Here is a 13,698-nt window from a genome sequence, read left to right as displayed (position 1 = left end):
TCCATTTGCCTAGAGTTCAATGTCATTCAGACTAAAATCCCAGACTTTCATTTGATCTTCAAAGGTGATTATATTATTTGTATATGACATTATGTGCATGCATCCTGTCTCAGTACCCTCTTCTTTATGAAGTCACGCTGCTTAACGGCTCAAAAAGCTGCTCAGTAAACAAGCCTTTAAAAATCCCTCTCCTTGTAAAGTTTTATATTAAGAGTACTAAGTGCACGATTCTGTTCTGTTCTTCTCAATTAAATATTAAACTCTTTACGACAAGTAGCTCAATCACCATTTCAAACAACAAAATATAAAAAGTGATAACCACTAAAATCTCGATTTAAAATGTGTGTGTAGTTTTACGGCACTGTAATTAAACCAACTGGAATGAAATACAAGAGCAAAACAAGGTTCTAAATAATGTAAATATTTTTATTAAAAAAAACTTGCAAGTATAAAATTCTCTTTGAAAAGCCCTTTTCTTTTTTATTAACTGCAGAATGACTGAAAGACTAAAAAAAAAGTGCTGTGCATGTAATCTCAGGCTGCTCGTTTCTGTACCATGCAAATGTTTCATCTGTAACTTTACCTGTGCCGACTTCCTCGGGTCCAGAGGCCTTTTTACATCATGCATGTACTGTATTTGTATTTCCGTATTCCTTTTAACCACCGTATCTCACTCTTAATTATCCGCGTACTCCATGGCAGTCATCAAGAGTGGGAGGCATCATTAACAGGTATACAGTCAGTGTAATAAAACCTTGTGTAGGAGTTCTGAACATTTCCTGTTTGACTTTAACATGTTTTCAGACGCTCATAGCTGCTAGAGACAGAAGAAGCCATAAACAGCCTTTACATTCACTCAGAAGGTAGGCGTAAAAAAGTGTGTCCATTTAAAATGTTCAAAAAAATAAATTGTTTCTGTTATAAAGATGTTTGGTTTGTCCTCGGTCCCTTCAAGTCTCACATCCCTCTTTCTTATTTTGATGTCTTCGGGTTAACGACAGGAAACGTTTTCTTTTAATCACGGCTGCATCTCATATTGTCCCTCCGTGGCGACAAAGAAGTCGTTGAGAGTGTTCTGCAGAAAGTCAAAAGTCGGTCGATCCTCAGGCCTCTGCCTCCAGCATATCATCATAATGTCATAAAGTTCCTCAGGGCAGCCGTCAGGACGTGGCATCCTGTACGACCTGTCCAGGCTCCTGATCACCTCTGGGTTGGTCATACCTGATAAGGCGGAAAAAATGCAGCCGGTGTGAGATTTTAGTCAAGTTTTAGTTATATTTTGCAGTTTACTTAGCGGAAATTTAACAATTCAACATTTGCATTGGTTTCTAAACAATATACTCTGTTAAAACAGAATTTGTGCTTGAGTACATTTTGTTCTCTTTCATCTATTTCTCACGTCTCGTACCTGGGTAGGGTATTCTTCCATAGGTCACTATCTCTGTGAGGAGGATCCCAAAAGACCATACATCCGATTTGATGCTGAATGTGCCAAAATTGATGGCTTCTGGAGCCGTCCATTTGATGGGAAATTTAGCACCTAGTTGTCAGAAAGAGGGTGAGAAAAAGTGGCGGAAAATTACGTTACTGGGTGATTATTGTAGAAAATATGTAGGTGTGTCTGTGTGTGTGTGTGTGTGTGTGTGTGTTAATAGTGTGTGAGATAACTGTATTACCAGACATTATTTTTTCAGTTTTACCATTTAAATCTCTTTAAAATCTCTGGTTGTATTTGTCCTTTTCTGCCAAAGGGTGCAAATGTGGGATTTACTGGATTTGTGAATCAATGTGATCGATTGTGAGGTATTTAATTCACTGGATTAGCCAAAAACAGACATCGATCATCCGTCGTCATTTTATCTAAAACTGGTTTCAGCGTATACTGTGATACACTATAGCATAGGACACATTTTTGCATGAGAACCACACAATGTTGTAGAATAATGGCTGAAAATATGTGCATCTAATTTAAGGATTTTAATGATGCATTCAGGGCCAAGGCCACCACTGAAGAATTCCCATTCTGGGAATTTAAGAGTTTTGGCAACCTGTTTACTTTCCGTATAGTAAGTTTGGATTCTACAAAAAACAATTGTAGGTCGATCACAGTATTTCACCTCAGCGTCCCACACTAGCTCTTTTATCTAGCACTTGCAATACAATTTTTCTATAAGCTTTTTAGCTGTTTCTTTGGAAGGTTTTCATTTCCAACATACATATCTTGTTTAGTCTAAATGCACTTACTGTAAGTGGCTTTGTAAATTTAGACCTTCATGTTGTCTGGTTAACATTTAGAGAGCGTGAATTATACTTGAATGACCTCAGTAGGGCTAAAAATATTTTCCAATGTGGGAAAACACTGCACATACTGCACCTTCTTGAGCTGTGTATTCTGACTCGATGATCCTGGCCAGGCCAAAGTCCGCTATCTTGCAATGCAGGGTGTCACTGACCAGAATGTTAGCTGCACGCACGTCTCGGTGGATGTAGTTCTTCTTCTCAATGTACGCCATGCCTTCAGCTATCTGTCACATAGGAAGGAAGAGATGAATATTGGAAACAGCTTTTTGAGGAAATTATCAGATCAAATGCAATGTCAGAAAATGAAGCTGTTAGTTCATTAAATCATCCCAAAAAAGTAACACAACTTTACTGTTTTACAGCAACACTGAAGCCATAGAATATATTTTTTTGACATATAATGCATGTATATGTTTCCTCTGGTCAGCGTGTACAATAGTCTCAGCTGAGCATATGCAATTGTGCAGCTACAGTAAGTGCGTATACTCGCGTTTACGTGTCTGATATCGGCAGCAAAGTGGGTTTAACAGGATGTGCCAACTCTCAGGAAGTGAAAATGCTTTTTTTGGAGGGGCAAAAGAGTTCTGGGGGAGCTCAGTGTGGATGGAAAATAGCATGATTTCCTGTCCGGATGTTAATAATTGACGTAGGGCGAGGCTTTTCTAGCCAGACGAGCAAAAGCCCCACCACAGAAACCGCACAGCTATGCTGACAGTTTCCATGTTTATTCACATCATGACTGATGTCAAAGCAACATACTATAACAGATGATCATAGTGTTCCTGTAGAGCAGCTAGTGTGTATAAATAGACTTTGAGGTCAGTGAAAAGGCTAGTGTTTTTGTTTTTGTCAAGGGATGCAATAATCAGTGAATTAACTATTAATGTCATATTGTTGAAAATAAAAAGAGCAATAACAAATGTTTAAAAATAACAAGAATAATGGTTTCTGTATTTAATTTTGCTTTTATTATTATAAGGAATCTGAGAGGTGTGGGTTGGCAATGGACTGTCAGTCAATTAAACTGTTTGATTAGGAATTCAAAGTTGCCTACCTGCGCTGACATGTCTATCAGCTTATGTAGCTTTAGCTTTTTTCCTTCGTCTGTTTTTAGAAAGTCTAGTAGACATCCTGCAAACGAGAAAAGGAGACGTACAGCTCTATCGTCATGACAAATGACACAACAGATATTGTTGTTTCTTAGAAACTTGTTACCACCGGTTAAACAGAAATACATACAAATGTGAGGCTTTTTCTTTTTATCTGTTTTATATAAATGTAAATTTAATATGATCACTATTTTCTGACATTTGTTAGAACAAACCCCTTATTCAGAAAATAAAAGTAATTGTTAACCGCTCATTGGAGAGACTTTAATCATCAACAATCCTACGCCCGCCCCCCATTTCTCATTGACTTACCATTGATCATGTACTCAGTGACAATTAGAATAGGCTCCACAGTGACCACAGCATGGAGGCGCACCAGTCGTTCATGCTGTAGCTGCTTCATGAGGTTGGCCTCCTGGAGGAAGGCCTCAGGCTCCATCGTTCCCTCCTTTAAGGTCTTAATAGCAACCTTCTGGGTGTTCTTGTAGTAACCTGCAGTAGAAAATAAAACAAGGTGCTTAATTCATTGTACACTACTGTCTTGGCTTATAAAATGTTGCCTATGACAGGACTCATTTTTTTCTCTTACCCATCCACACTTCTCCAAACTGCCCAGCCCCCAGTTTCTTCACCATTTTCAGGGTCTCTCTGGGAATCTCCCATTCATCATGAGCCCACGGCTGCTGGGGTGCCTTAGGCTTACAAGGGGCATACAGCCGCTGACACAAACCGTCTGCTGTACCTGCACCCAATCATAATGCATGTGATTACATAAACAATTCTTTTTTTCTCTTTCTGCTAAATTTAGTTTTTAAAAACAGTACGGGTCTGATGAGCTCTTGTTTCCTCAAATAATTTAAAAAGCTTGTCTGTGTGCACTTGTGTGTGCTCCTTTCTCATAAGTTGCTGTGCGTTGGCAGCCATTCTAAAGATTTGGCCTTGTTATCTTGTGGTTTAGTCACACGAGTGGAAAGACTATCACTCCACTCACACAGGAAATGCACAACGCATCACAAGGGTCTAACTTCCCCCTTTAAGCTAGTGCAGATGTCTTATAATTCACAGCAGTGAACCGAATCTGAATCCAAATCGGTGTGTTATTCATATTTACTGATTAGGAAACATTTTGAGACCTAGCAGATATGCCAACCTACTTCTTTTTAAATGCGGTAACTCTAAAAAATGTTTGTGGGTTGATGAAATGTGTTCTGTTTTTTTACTTACGACCATAGTATTTAACCAGTTCCTGTAGGGATGGGAACGTGTTGGAGGGGGAGATGTAGTAGCCACCTTTGTCCATACTGCGGATCTTGTAGTGTTTTACCACATCTCCTTGGTCTGATACATAATCTCTGACTGACAGTGAGAAGGACCCTAAGGGGAAAACAAATAGTACAGTTACATACTTGAATAGTTGTGGAATTGCACATATTCACAGACGCATTAGCCACTGAAATTTACTTGTTTTAATCACAAATAGAGAATGTAGAAGCTAGTCACCTTTACAGGTCTCACTCTCTCGGAGTAGGAAGGCACCAGGTTTATTTCCAGGGGCTAAAAGCAGTCGTTCACACTCTCTCCTACTGATGTCCTTAAAAAACCACCTGCAGAAGAGAAAACACACTTAATGCAACTTTTTAATAACATTTTTTAATTTTTTTTGCAATGCTGAAGCGCCGTTTGATGAAAATAATATCTGATAAGGTCTTCCTTACTTTTCCACCTCCAGTGTATCTGCCCTGGCAACATAATTACATGGTATGAAGCCCTCCTGTCCAGTCAGCAATGATTTAGCCAACCACCATTCTCCATTTCTACAAACAGACAAACATGGCAGATCAAGATCCAAGTTAGAGGTACTAAGTCATATGTACTGTCGACTAGGAACTAGGGAGGCTACTTACTCTTGTAAAACCTTAAGTTTGTCTCCCTTTCTGAAAGGTAGATCACTGTCATTGGTCGCTTTGAAGTCATGTTGTGCCACAAACACGATGTCATCTACAGACAAGTAGAGCAAACAGTTATTTCAAAAGAAGTGATCTATTAATAACAACATTTAATTTCATTTTTACTTTTGAGGGGTTTGTCTGGCTGCTACTCATGACATTAAAGTTAATAGAGAGGAAGTATACTGCACACGCATATAGCTAGATTTAAAGTACAGCATTAAATTACTGTCTGTGACCTGAAAACTATTTTCTTTCGTGAATGATCTCATTTTGTCCCCAAAAGAGAACAGAGGAAATCCAACAGAGATTTCAATCGCTAAATGTAGCCTCCTCTCACTGCCTCTTATGTCTCTCTTCAAAGTAGCATTTGACTGCATAGACGCAGGCCTGTTATTTTTAGTAGAAAGTGTATTATATGCGTTGCCTTCAGTGATTACCATTATCCGTATAGGTGTTTCCACTTCGTGCCTAAAGAAAAGAAAATGGTATTTTTTAATATTCAGAATGTGCATCAAGTCAATGAAAAACACTGGCAAATAATTTAAAGTGGTTAAAGTAGATTCAATAAAATGACAGTAAATGACTATACTTAGTCACAGTAAGTAAAGCTTTTTTCTTGTGGTCTACTCACTATGTGATTTGACGAGTGGACGCCCTGAGAGTTGTGTTTTCCTTTGTGGACCTTGTCATCTTTTACTTTCTGGTCACTGCAAGCGCAGCCCATCCTGCATATATATTGGAAATCTTCAGTTAGACTGCACATTAATAACAAGATTTACATGGTATAATAGTACAATATATGCCGTGCAGTTCATGACACGTTATCAATTACCATGACCCATACTAAGTTCCTGTAAAGAGCCTCAGATAGTCATAGCATGTTGATTTTTGCACTCTTACCTGATAAAGCAGATGAGCTTTACCGAAGCTGTTTTCAGTCTCCGCTCCTCCCACTGCAGGGCCTGTGAGTCTGACAGTTCATTCCCAGTGCTGAAAAATGTATTAAACTCGCTCAAAATTTGCTCAAATCATCAGTGATCAGTCTCTTTTTATGGTTTTATGTATTAGTTAAAGTGGACTGCCAACAACCTTCTTATAAGAGGAAGTGGAAAATATGTGTTTATCTTTATATGGCTGAATTTGCATGTACAGTTAAAGATGCGGCCACATTGTTGTGTCAGGGTTAAAAACAGAAAAAAATGAAGTGCTAAAAATAACCGATAAGAGGCAGATGTAGAAATTTACAGCGAACTCACACTATTTTTATGGACGTACTACAGCTATTTCTGAATCTATTTGAAGAAACAGTTTTATTAGATGTGTATGTTTAAACTTTTAGATCGAGATTCTTGAATTTCCCTTAGGATAAATAAAGTATATATCTATCTATCTACTTGAGCCAGACAACCATAGACTAGTTGTAACATCACAACACATCACTAACAGCTGAATATACTGAACGGGTTGATGTGTTCACAGAAGTTGAAGTTTATGGTTGTACATGCAAATTGGGAAGTTAAAATGGCCACACAGTATCAATGTCCTATACAACCAAAACCTGAACTTTGTGGACAAACATTATCATCATTAAGGGACTTTTGATGCCAGCATGTTTGTGTCAGCAGTGTAACAAGAATATAAAATATATATATACCTAAATTATGCCATAAAATCAATATAAAACTTACTTTCAGACTGTCTGATGACAAGACAATGATTTGTAATTAAAACTTTGGCGGTAAGGCTACAATTGGAAATCACATAGCCGCTGAGTAGCAACAAACTTGCTATAATCATTATTTATATTATTTATGTTTACATGTAGCTTTCTAAGGTTAAGTATACATCCCATGCTTATTTTCAGTGATAATTTAAACAAAAATTTGTTCTATATTCACTGACCTTTGCAACTTTGCAACAGTTTTCCATACCAATATATCAATACCATATCCCGCCCTCCACACACCAGGAAATGTCTTTATCTTTTTCTAAATTTATATTATGTCACGATAGTTTGCAACCACTTGTGTGATTAACTTTATGTTAACACGTGTTGATTAACTGATGATTATCACTGATTTATCTTTAACTATGTGACTTTTCGGCACATCAATAACATTCAAAATTAGTGTTCAACTCTCAAATTTATTTTTTGTATTTTTTTTCCGTATAAAACATTATTGCAGTTTGTTAAAATCACTCTTTAATTTTGAATTTGACACTATTTGATGTGTCTGTTCCTTTTTACCATCATAATATTACAGTATCTGCACTTCTGTTAGTAGTCTGTAGCATCTTTAAACACACATACAGCAGATAAATACCTTGAACTTGTCCCCCAGCTTGTGCCTTCAAAAGTACTCCAGATGCAAAATGTCTTCAGTTTCCTTATTGAAAACCAACTGCTTGTCAGTGTGTCACTCTCACTCGCTCAGTTTGTTTCTGCAAGTCTCTCTCTCTCCTTTCTTTTTTACTCTCTCTCTCTCTCTCTCTCTCTCTCTCTCTCTCTCTCTCTCTCTCTCTCTCACACACACACAGTGAAGACCAGGGCCTTTTGGTGGGGGGGGTTAGTTTACCGTAAAACAGATAACAGTTTGTCTGTTTATTTTTGTGCAGTAATTCCCTCGCTTGCCTGTGCAGCAGATCTAATCCAGCAAAGCAGTACAAAGATCAACTTACGTGCTGATTAAACTTCTATTAGCCAAATTTAATCAAACCTTCAGCTAGTTATTGAATGAAGCACAGATTAATACAATTTGTCTGTAGTCTTCAGAGTAATCACAACCAGAGGCAGATTAAAAAAGAAGGAAGTTTACAAACAGTTTTATTTCAACGTGTTTGGGTGGCAGTGTTTTGAGTGCATCTCTTGTGTTCAAATCTAACTGTGATCTCTTTTAAAATATCCTTGCATATCAAATGAGACAGCTGCCCTGGAAAGTGCTTGCACTGTACAGTATGTGTCTGTATTTGTGATAGGTGTCGATGTGTGATGGGTACTCGTATGTAAAAGAGAGTGTGGTTTCCATGACATTTCTCAGTTCCTCTGGTGGTCTAAGCCATTGTATTGCTCCTCTCTACAATTCATCTATGCAACCTAGCACTACTGTGATACATGTTTACAGTAAAGCAGTACATAGTCTTGTCACAAGATGGACTAGTGGAATCAGTGAGCTGCACTTGAAACCCTCTAATTGAGAAATGGTTTAGTATCTGCACACATGGCTCAAAAATGGAAACGTGACCTGTGCAAAGTCAAAGGTCAAGTGGAAGTAAACATTTGGTCATGCATCATGCAGTTTTTATGTAAATAAGTGATAAGTATTATTGTTCTGTTGTTTCTTCATATTGCCCCAATTTATTTTTATATTTTTTAATACCTGATGGGTCAATAACAATCCCTCATTAAACAGGAAAACCACCACTGCAATATTGCCCCGTTAGTGATCCACTCGCTAACGGTGCAGCTTTATATGATAGGCTGATCTCATCTATCCAATAGCGCAGTGACACAGTTGCATCATTAGCCTATCATCTTACTGCCGCTTTTTAAATACGATTCTCTCTCTCTGCCTTCAATTCATCCATGCTTTTTTTTATGCATTTCTTTTCTGTGCAAATAAATATTTGAACAATGAACAATCAAACCCTACTCTGGATTAGAATTGTAAAATGTATTCAGTCATTGTACTGGTTCTGTATTCATCTACGGACACATTAAGCAGTCCATGCCTGCGGTTTTCTGTACTGTATGTTGTCTGCTTGTTGATGTTCCCCAGTTTTGACACTAGAGGGCGTAAAAAGTCATGTTTTGAACTCCCCTACAACGTGTCCATTTCAAGCCACTTTGCCAGCTTTTCTCTAAATTCATGCCATATCTATTAATAGATGCCCCTTACGTTGACCTCCTATATAGAAATGATTGAACGGAGTGTTGAACTTTGGGGATTTCTACTGTGCAATACTTGTATATCTGTATCTGGTGCAGCAAACAGTGTGCGGATGTGAATACGGATGCAAAGTCTGTCACATTGAGGAAAAAGAATTGCAAGCTGATGTGCGGTCAATCTATCAAAGTATAACAATGCTTTGGGTTTTCACACCACACAGTGCAGCTAACCAGGTCTTTCCTATTCTCACCACACAATGCGCTGAAAAGGGAATTCACCCCTCTTCTTCAGTGATGGAAACAATAAACACCAAACAATGTGTCCTTGAGTTATCTAGCAGTAATTATGACCCTTGTGTTTCTGGTTTACATGCTAAATTGCTGTTAGATGTTATTAGGAATGAATCAAAGAACCCTGTGAGGAAGATATCATTCAGAGTATGTTGTAACCTATAAGAGCAGGGAACAATAAATCTTACAGCACCGGAAGTGTTTGTTTCCTATGGGGGGCTTTATACAACACACAACGTGGGGATATTACTCTCTGGGCAACACTTCACAGGTTTTTGTTTGGACCACCTGTGCTGTGTGTGGGGACTGCGCTTTGCTGTAGTTCTCTGAAGGAACAACCTCACTTCACTGTACACACATACACACAAATATACACACATGCACACCCACACAGGCTGCAGGTGCATGGTGAGTGTTATTGAGTGTGTCCTGGTTACTAACTGCTATTTCTCTTTATACTCCCTTCTTCTGGTTTTCCATCAGCCCTTGTTTTCTTCCCAGGGCCTTGGCGGATGCTTGTGTACAGCTCTGTTGGGGTCCCCAGACATTGCATCCTGCCTGCAGAAGGGTCATAAGTGGCCCCACAGGATAACCTGAACAACGGTGGGAAAGACAGGGAGCGTGGGTCTCCTTTACTAACGTGGTCCTGGCTACCTCTGTGCCAAAAGCATACATGCTGCCAATGAGCGCTTTCAATATCCATTATCAGTGTGAGTGTGCACTGCATGTGACTGAAAATGTTTGCTCATGTGCTTATGTGTGTGAAAGTGGGGCCAAACAGGACATTCATTATACCCAACACAGATTATAAATTGAATATTTAGAAGTGCTCAGTCAGTGTTGTTTCAAGGCTTTGATTTATTCAGACAAACACAAACACACACACACACACACACACACACACACACACACACACACACACACACAGACACACACACCTATCAACACACGGCACACACTTTCCTCAATTTTGATCCCCCTCTACATCACAAGAGGCCCCTCTTTGACTTCCTGTCTGTGTGGGAACCATTTCTATCCTCTGTCACACATGGAGTGAGAGAAGGTCTCGCTCCTGCATTTGCCTCTCAAAGACAAAGTGATTGTCAATAAACAAGGAACAATTGAACGCCCCCATGCATTCAGCAGGCACTTCTGCTGTTCCTCTGGGATGTGTCATGAGTTTTGGGAGAAACTCACTTTTCCTCTTGCTTTCCCTGCATTAGACAACAGATATTAAGCACACTGGTGAAACTGTTTTGTAACTTTATTTGTAGGATTTACTGTAATGGAAGCATTTCCTGCATGTTTCAAGGCATTTCAGTGCATGTATAATAATATGCCAGCCTTCATACTGTGTTCTGCTTATTTGTGTTTCACATTAGAGTAAAATTATCCATTACTATGATATTTTAGGTACCAAAAACAAGCATTTTCCCCAGTTAAAGGGCACCTGTCACACTCTTTGTTTAAAAGACACATCTGCAGTCTGCACTAATGGAGTTGCATGGGAGCAAGTCTATGCAGCTGTTCCAGAGGCAAGTTGCTATGAGGTAAACATGGCTGCGGGAAAGCCCCTTATTATTGTGCTCCGGATGACGTTCCTCACTCTTCCAGTGTTTACCGTGGAAATAACTCTGTGCCAGCGAGCAGGTGCTTCCTCAAAAACTCTTTGCTTTTCCAGAAGATTTGAGGGTTGAATTCATTTCACCAAATCAAACAGCATTAATGAAAGAGGTAATATATTGAGTAAGGTGTATATGTTGTGTTTTATTAACTGTTGTGTTTTTTCACCATATACATTTAAATCAGGTTAAACTCAGCGTTGTTTATGACCTCTAGTCCTTCAATCAATGGTGCATTACACTCACATACTTTCACATGAATGTGGCCAGTCAGCAATGTGAACCTGCTGACATATGTAACTGTACCTTCTAACAATTTTACTTACTAAACAGCTATACTTTTTTTTTTTTAAGGGAACAGTAGGAGGCACTGTTCTTGCTTAAGTTGCCTGGACTGATTGACATCTCCCTCACTCTCAAGTTGGTTTTGTTGCACCTTTTTCATTCTTATTAATGTGGTGTAGTTTGGTCATGTGACATAATTCCCAACATGGCTCCACTCACTCTCCTCTCACCTGAGCAGAGGTCTAACTAGCCAGACTAGTAAATTGATAACACTTATGGATATGCAGGCCTTCAAACCCAAACCGAACTGTTATTTCTAAGAATTCTAAAATTCAAAGCCCTGACATGTTACCAGCTGGTTGTTTAAGCTATCACATTACACACGTTGTCACACATCCAGCAGACATGGGGAAACACTGAAGTTTATTCAAAACACCTGCCTGCTGCTGCTTGAAGTAGGTTAATGAGATTCAACCATATAGTAAATTGTTGGCCAGTAAAACCAAAACATTATTGAGGGGCAGAGCTATATAGCTTTACTATCACCAGGTGACCTCCTGACCAGGTGATCTAACCGTACTATTTTTTCTACTTAAAGATTTAGTGGCATCTAGTGGTGAGATTGCAGATTGCAACAAACTGAAACCCCTTGACTCATCCAAGCGCGAAGATGAAACTACGGTAATCACGAAAGGACCTATCTAGAGCCAGTGTTTAGTTTGTCCATTCTGGGCTACTATAGAAACATAACAGTTCAACATGGCAGACTCCGTAGAAGGGGACCTGGTCCCTTTGTAGATAAAAACTGCTCATTCTAAGGTAGAATTAATGTTGCAATCAGGCAGCAGATGTTGTAAAAGGGAATTTAAAGGCTACATGCAATGTTCTTGACTCAGTAAGACAGCTTGAGAAGAGTTGCCTGCCCCTCACTGTGGTGTTATGCAGTCAATCAGAGTGACACCAATTATGTATGTCACATGACCACAAGAGACTGCAAATGGAAACTCTGAGAGAGGCACATCCATCAGCTCCGTCTAATGGGGCTCACGGTAGAAGAGGAATGAATGAAGTCTCAGTAGACAGACTCACGCACTCATTCACCATACCTTCCATAGAAGTTGATTATACTCATGGGATATATGTTATGTACAATTCAGAGTCAGTAACCTGTAGTCATTGTTGTGCCCACAATATACTGAGTAGTTTTTACTGTTCATTATGATCTTTTAACACACTGATAGTCACGTTGTGCTCATTCAGTGACTCTGTGTATGAAACATAAATATTTCTTTCCAAGAATGTGACACATTTTCATGTTCCAAATAATGGATTTGTAAAATCAAAATGTTCTTTTCTTACAGTGCTTTAGTTCACTTAGTGAAATGATTTGATGATTTTGAATTGTATGTCTCACAAAAGAATAACAAAGATGACTTTATAGTACATTTAATTTCACACATAATACATAAATACAGTACATTCAGCAAAGGTGATGACATCTGTGCCACAGAGAATAATGTATGTTCTCACTGAATGGTCTAAAATACAGAACAAAAGGAGAGCCTGTCATGATACATAAAACCCTGCCATGACTTTTGCTACTTTCAAGAGATATTTGTGTTTATTTGGTATAGAAATTATTTAAAGCTATAGTTTTCTGATGGAATTGTAGAGATGTTTACACTGTTAATCATCATCCAGTTTTACTCTTTATACCCAGCACTAAAATACTGCCATGAACAGGACTGTATCTGTACAATAGTAAGTTAAACATTCAAATTGAATATTATCAGCATTTTCTGGCTTTCCAGTATTACAATATTAACTAGAAAAATATATAATTTATTTCAGATTTTAACCTTGGTACCATAAGTCTTCAGAGAATGCTTTTAATTAGATAAAACACATTCAGAGACTCGCTGAATCCTCCAAAAGAATGATGAGCAGCATAATGGTGTAAATATTCATAAATAATTTGAAGACAAACTACAGAACATGTGCATGTAGTATATTTTTCATTAATGTAACAGTCATAGATTCTATTGAGTACTTTTTAAGCATAGTTTATAGTGTAATGTTCTGTCTGAGGCTCAGAGTTGCAGTAACAAATACTCTACGAAAATAAGTACCATTTAGCTTTGCATAAAAAGTACGCAAACCCCCAACATATAGTATATACATTCAAGTTTTTAAGATTTCTTATCATACAACTGTATGATCAGTAGTAGTTGTGCATGTGTTTATGCTTAGCATTA

General features: G+C 38.3%; 1 protein-coding gene across 1 annotated transcript; it reads right to left on the bottom strand.

Annotated features, from left to right (window-relative positions):
* Window positions 1-405: 405 nt before the first annotated feature.
* Window positions 406-7,848, bottom strand: blk (BLK proto-oncogene, Src family tyrosine kinase). Its single transcript, XM_051409487.1, has 14 exons — window positions 7,684-7,848; window positions 6,260-6,349; window positions 5,991-6,084; window positions 5,797-5,827; window positions 5,315-5,408; window positions 5,126-5,224; window positions 4,911-5,014; window positions 4,635-4,784; window positions 4,000-4,152; window positions 3,723-3,902; window positions 3,356-3,432; window positions 2,375-2,525; window positions 1,409-1,540; window positions 406-1,221 (listed from the first exon to the last, which is right to left on the bottom strand). The coding sequence occupies exons 3-14, from the start codon at window positions 6,081-6,083 to the stop codon at window positions 1,019-1,021; spliced, it is 1,467 nt and encodes a 488-aa protein (XP_051265447.1). The 5' UTR covers window position 6,084; window positions 6,260-6,349; window positions 7,684-7,848; the 3' UTR covers window positions 406-1,018.
* Window positions 7,849-13,698: the final 5,850 nt, after the last annotated feature.

Source organism: Dicentrarchus labrax, unplaced genomic scaffold, assembly GCF_905237075.1.
Source record: "Dicentrarchus labrax unplaced genomic scaffold, dlabrax2021, whole genome shotgun sequence".
Classification (NCBI taxonomy): Eukaryota; Metazoa; Chordata; class Actinopteri; family Moronidae; genus Dicentrarchus; species Dicentrarchus labrax.
This window is presented reverse-complemented; position numbering and strand designations above follow the sequence as displayed.

Coding starts and splice junctions, on each gene's coding strand:
- blk (XM_051409487.1), bottom strand. CDS start 6,083: ATGGGCTGCGCTTGCAGTGACCAGAAAGTAAAAGATGACAAGGTCCAC. Junction 5,828..5,990: donor TCCACTCGTCAAATCACATA/GTGAGTAGACCA, acceptor TCTTTTCTTTAG/GCACGAAGTGGAAACACCTA. Junction 4,153..4,634: donor ACTGGTTAAATACTATGGTC/GTAAGTAAAAAA, acceptor GATTGGGTGCAG/GTACAGCAGACGGTTTGTGT.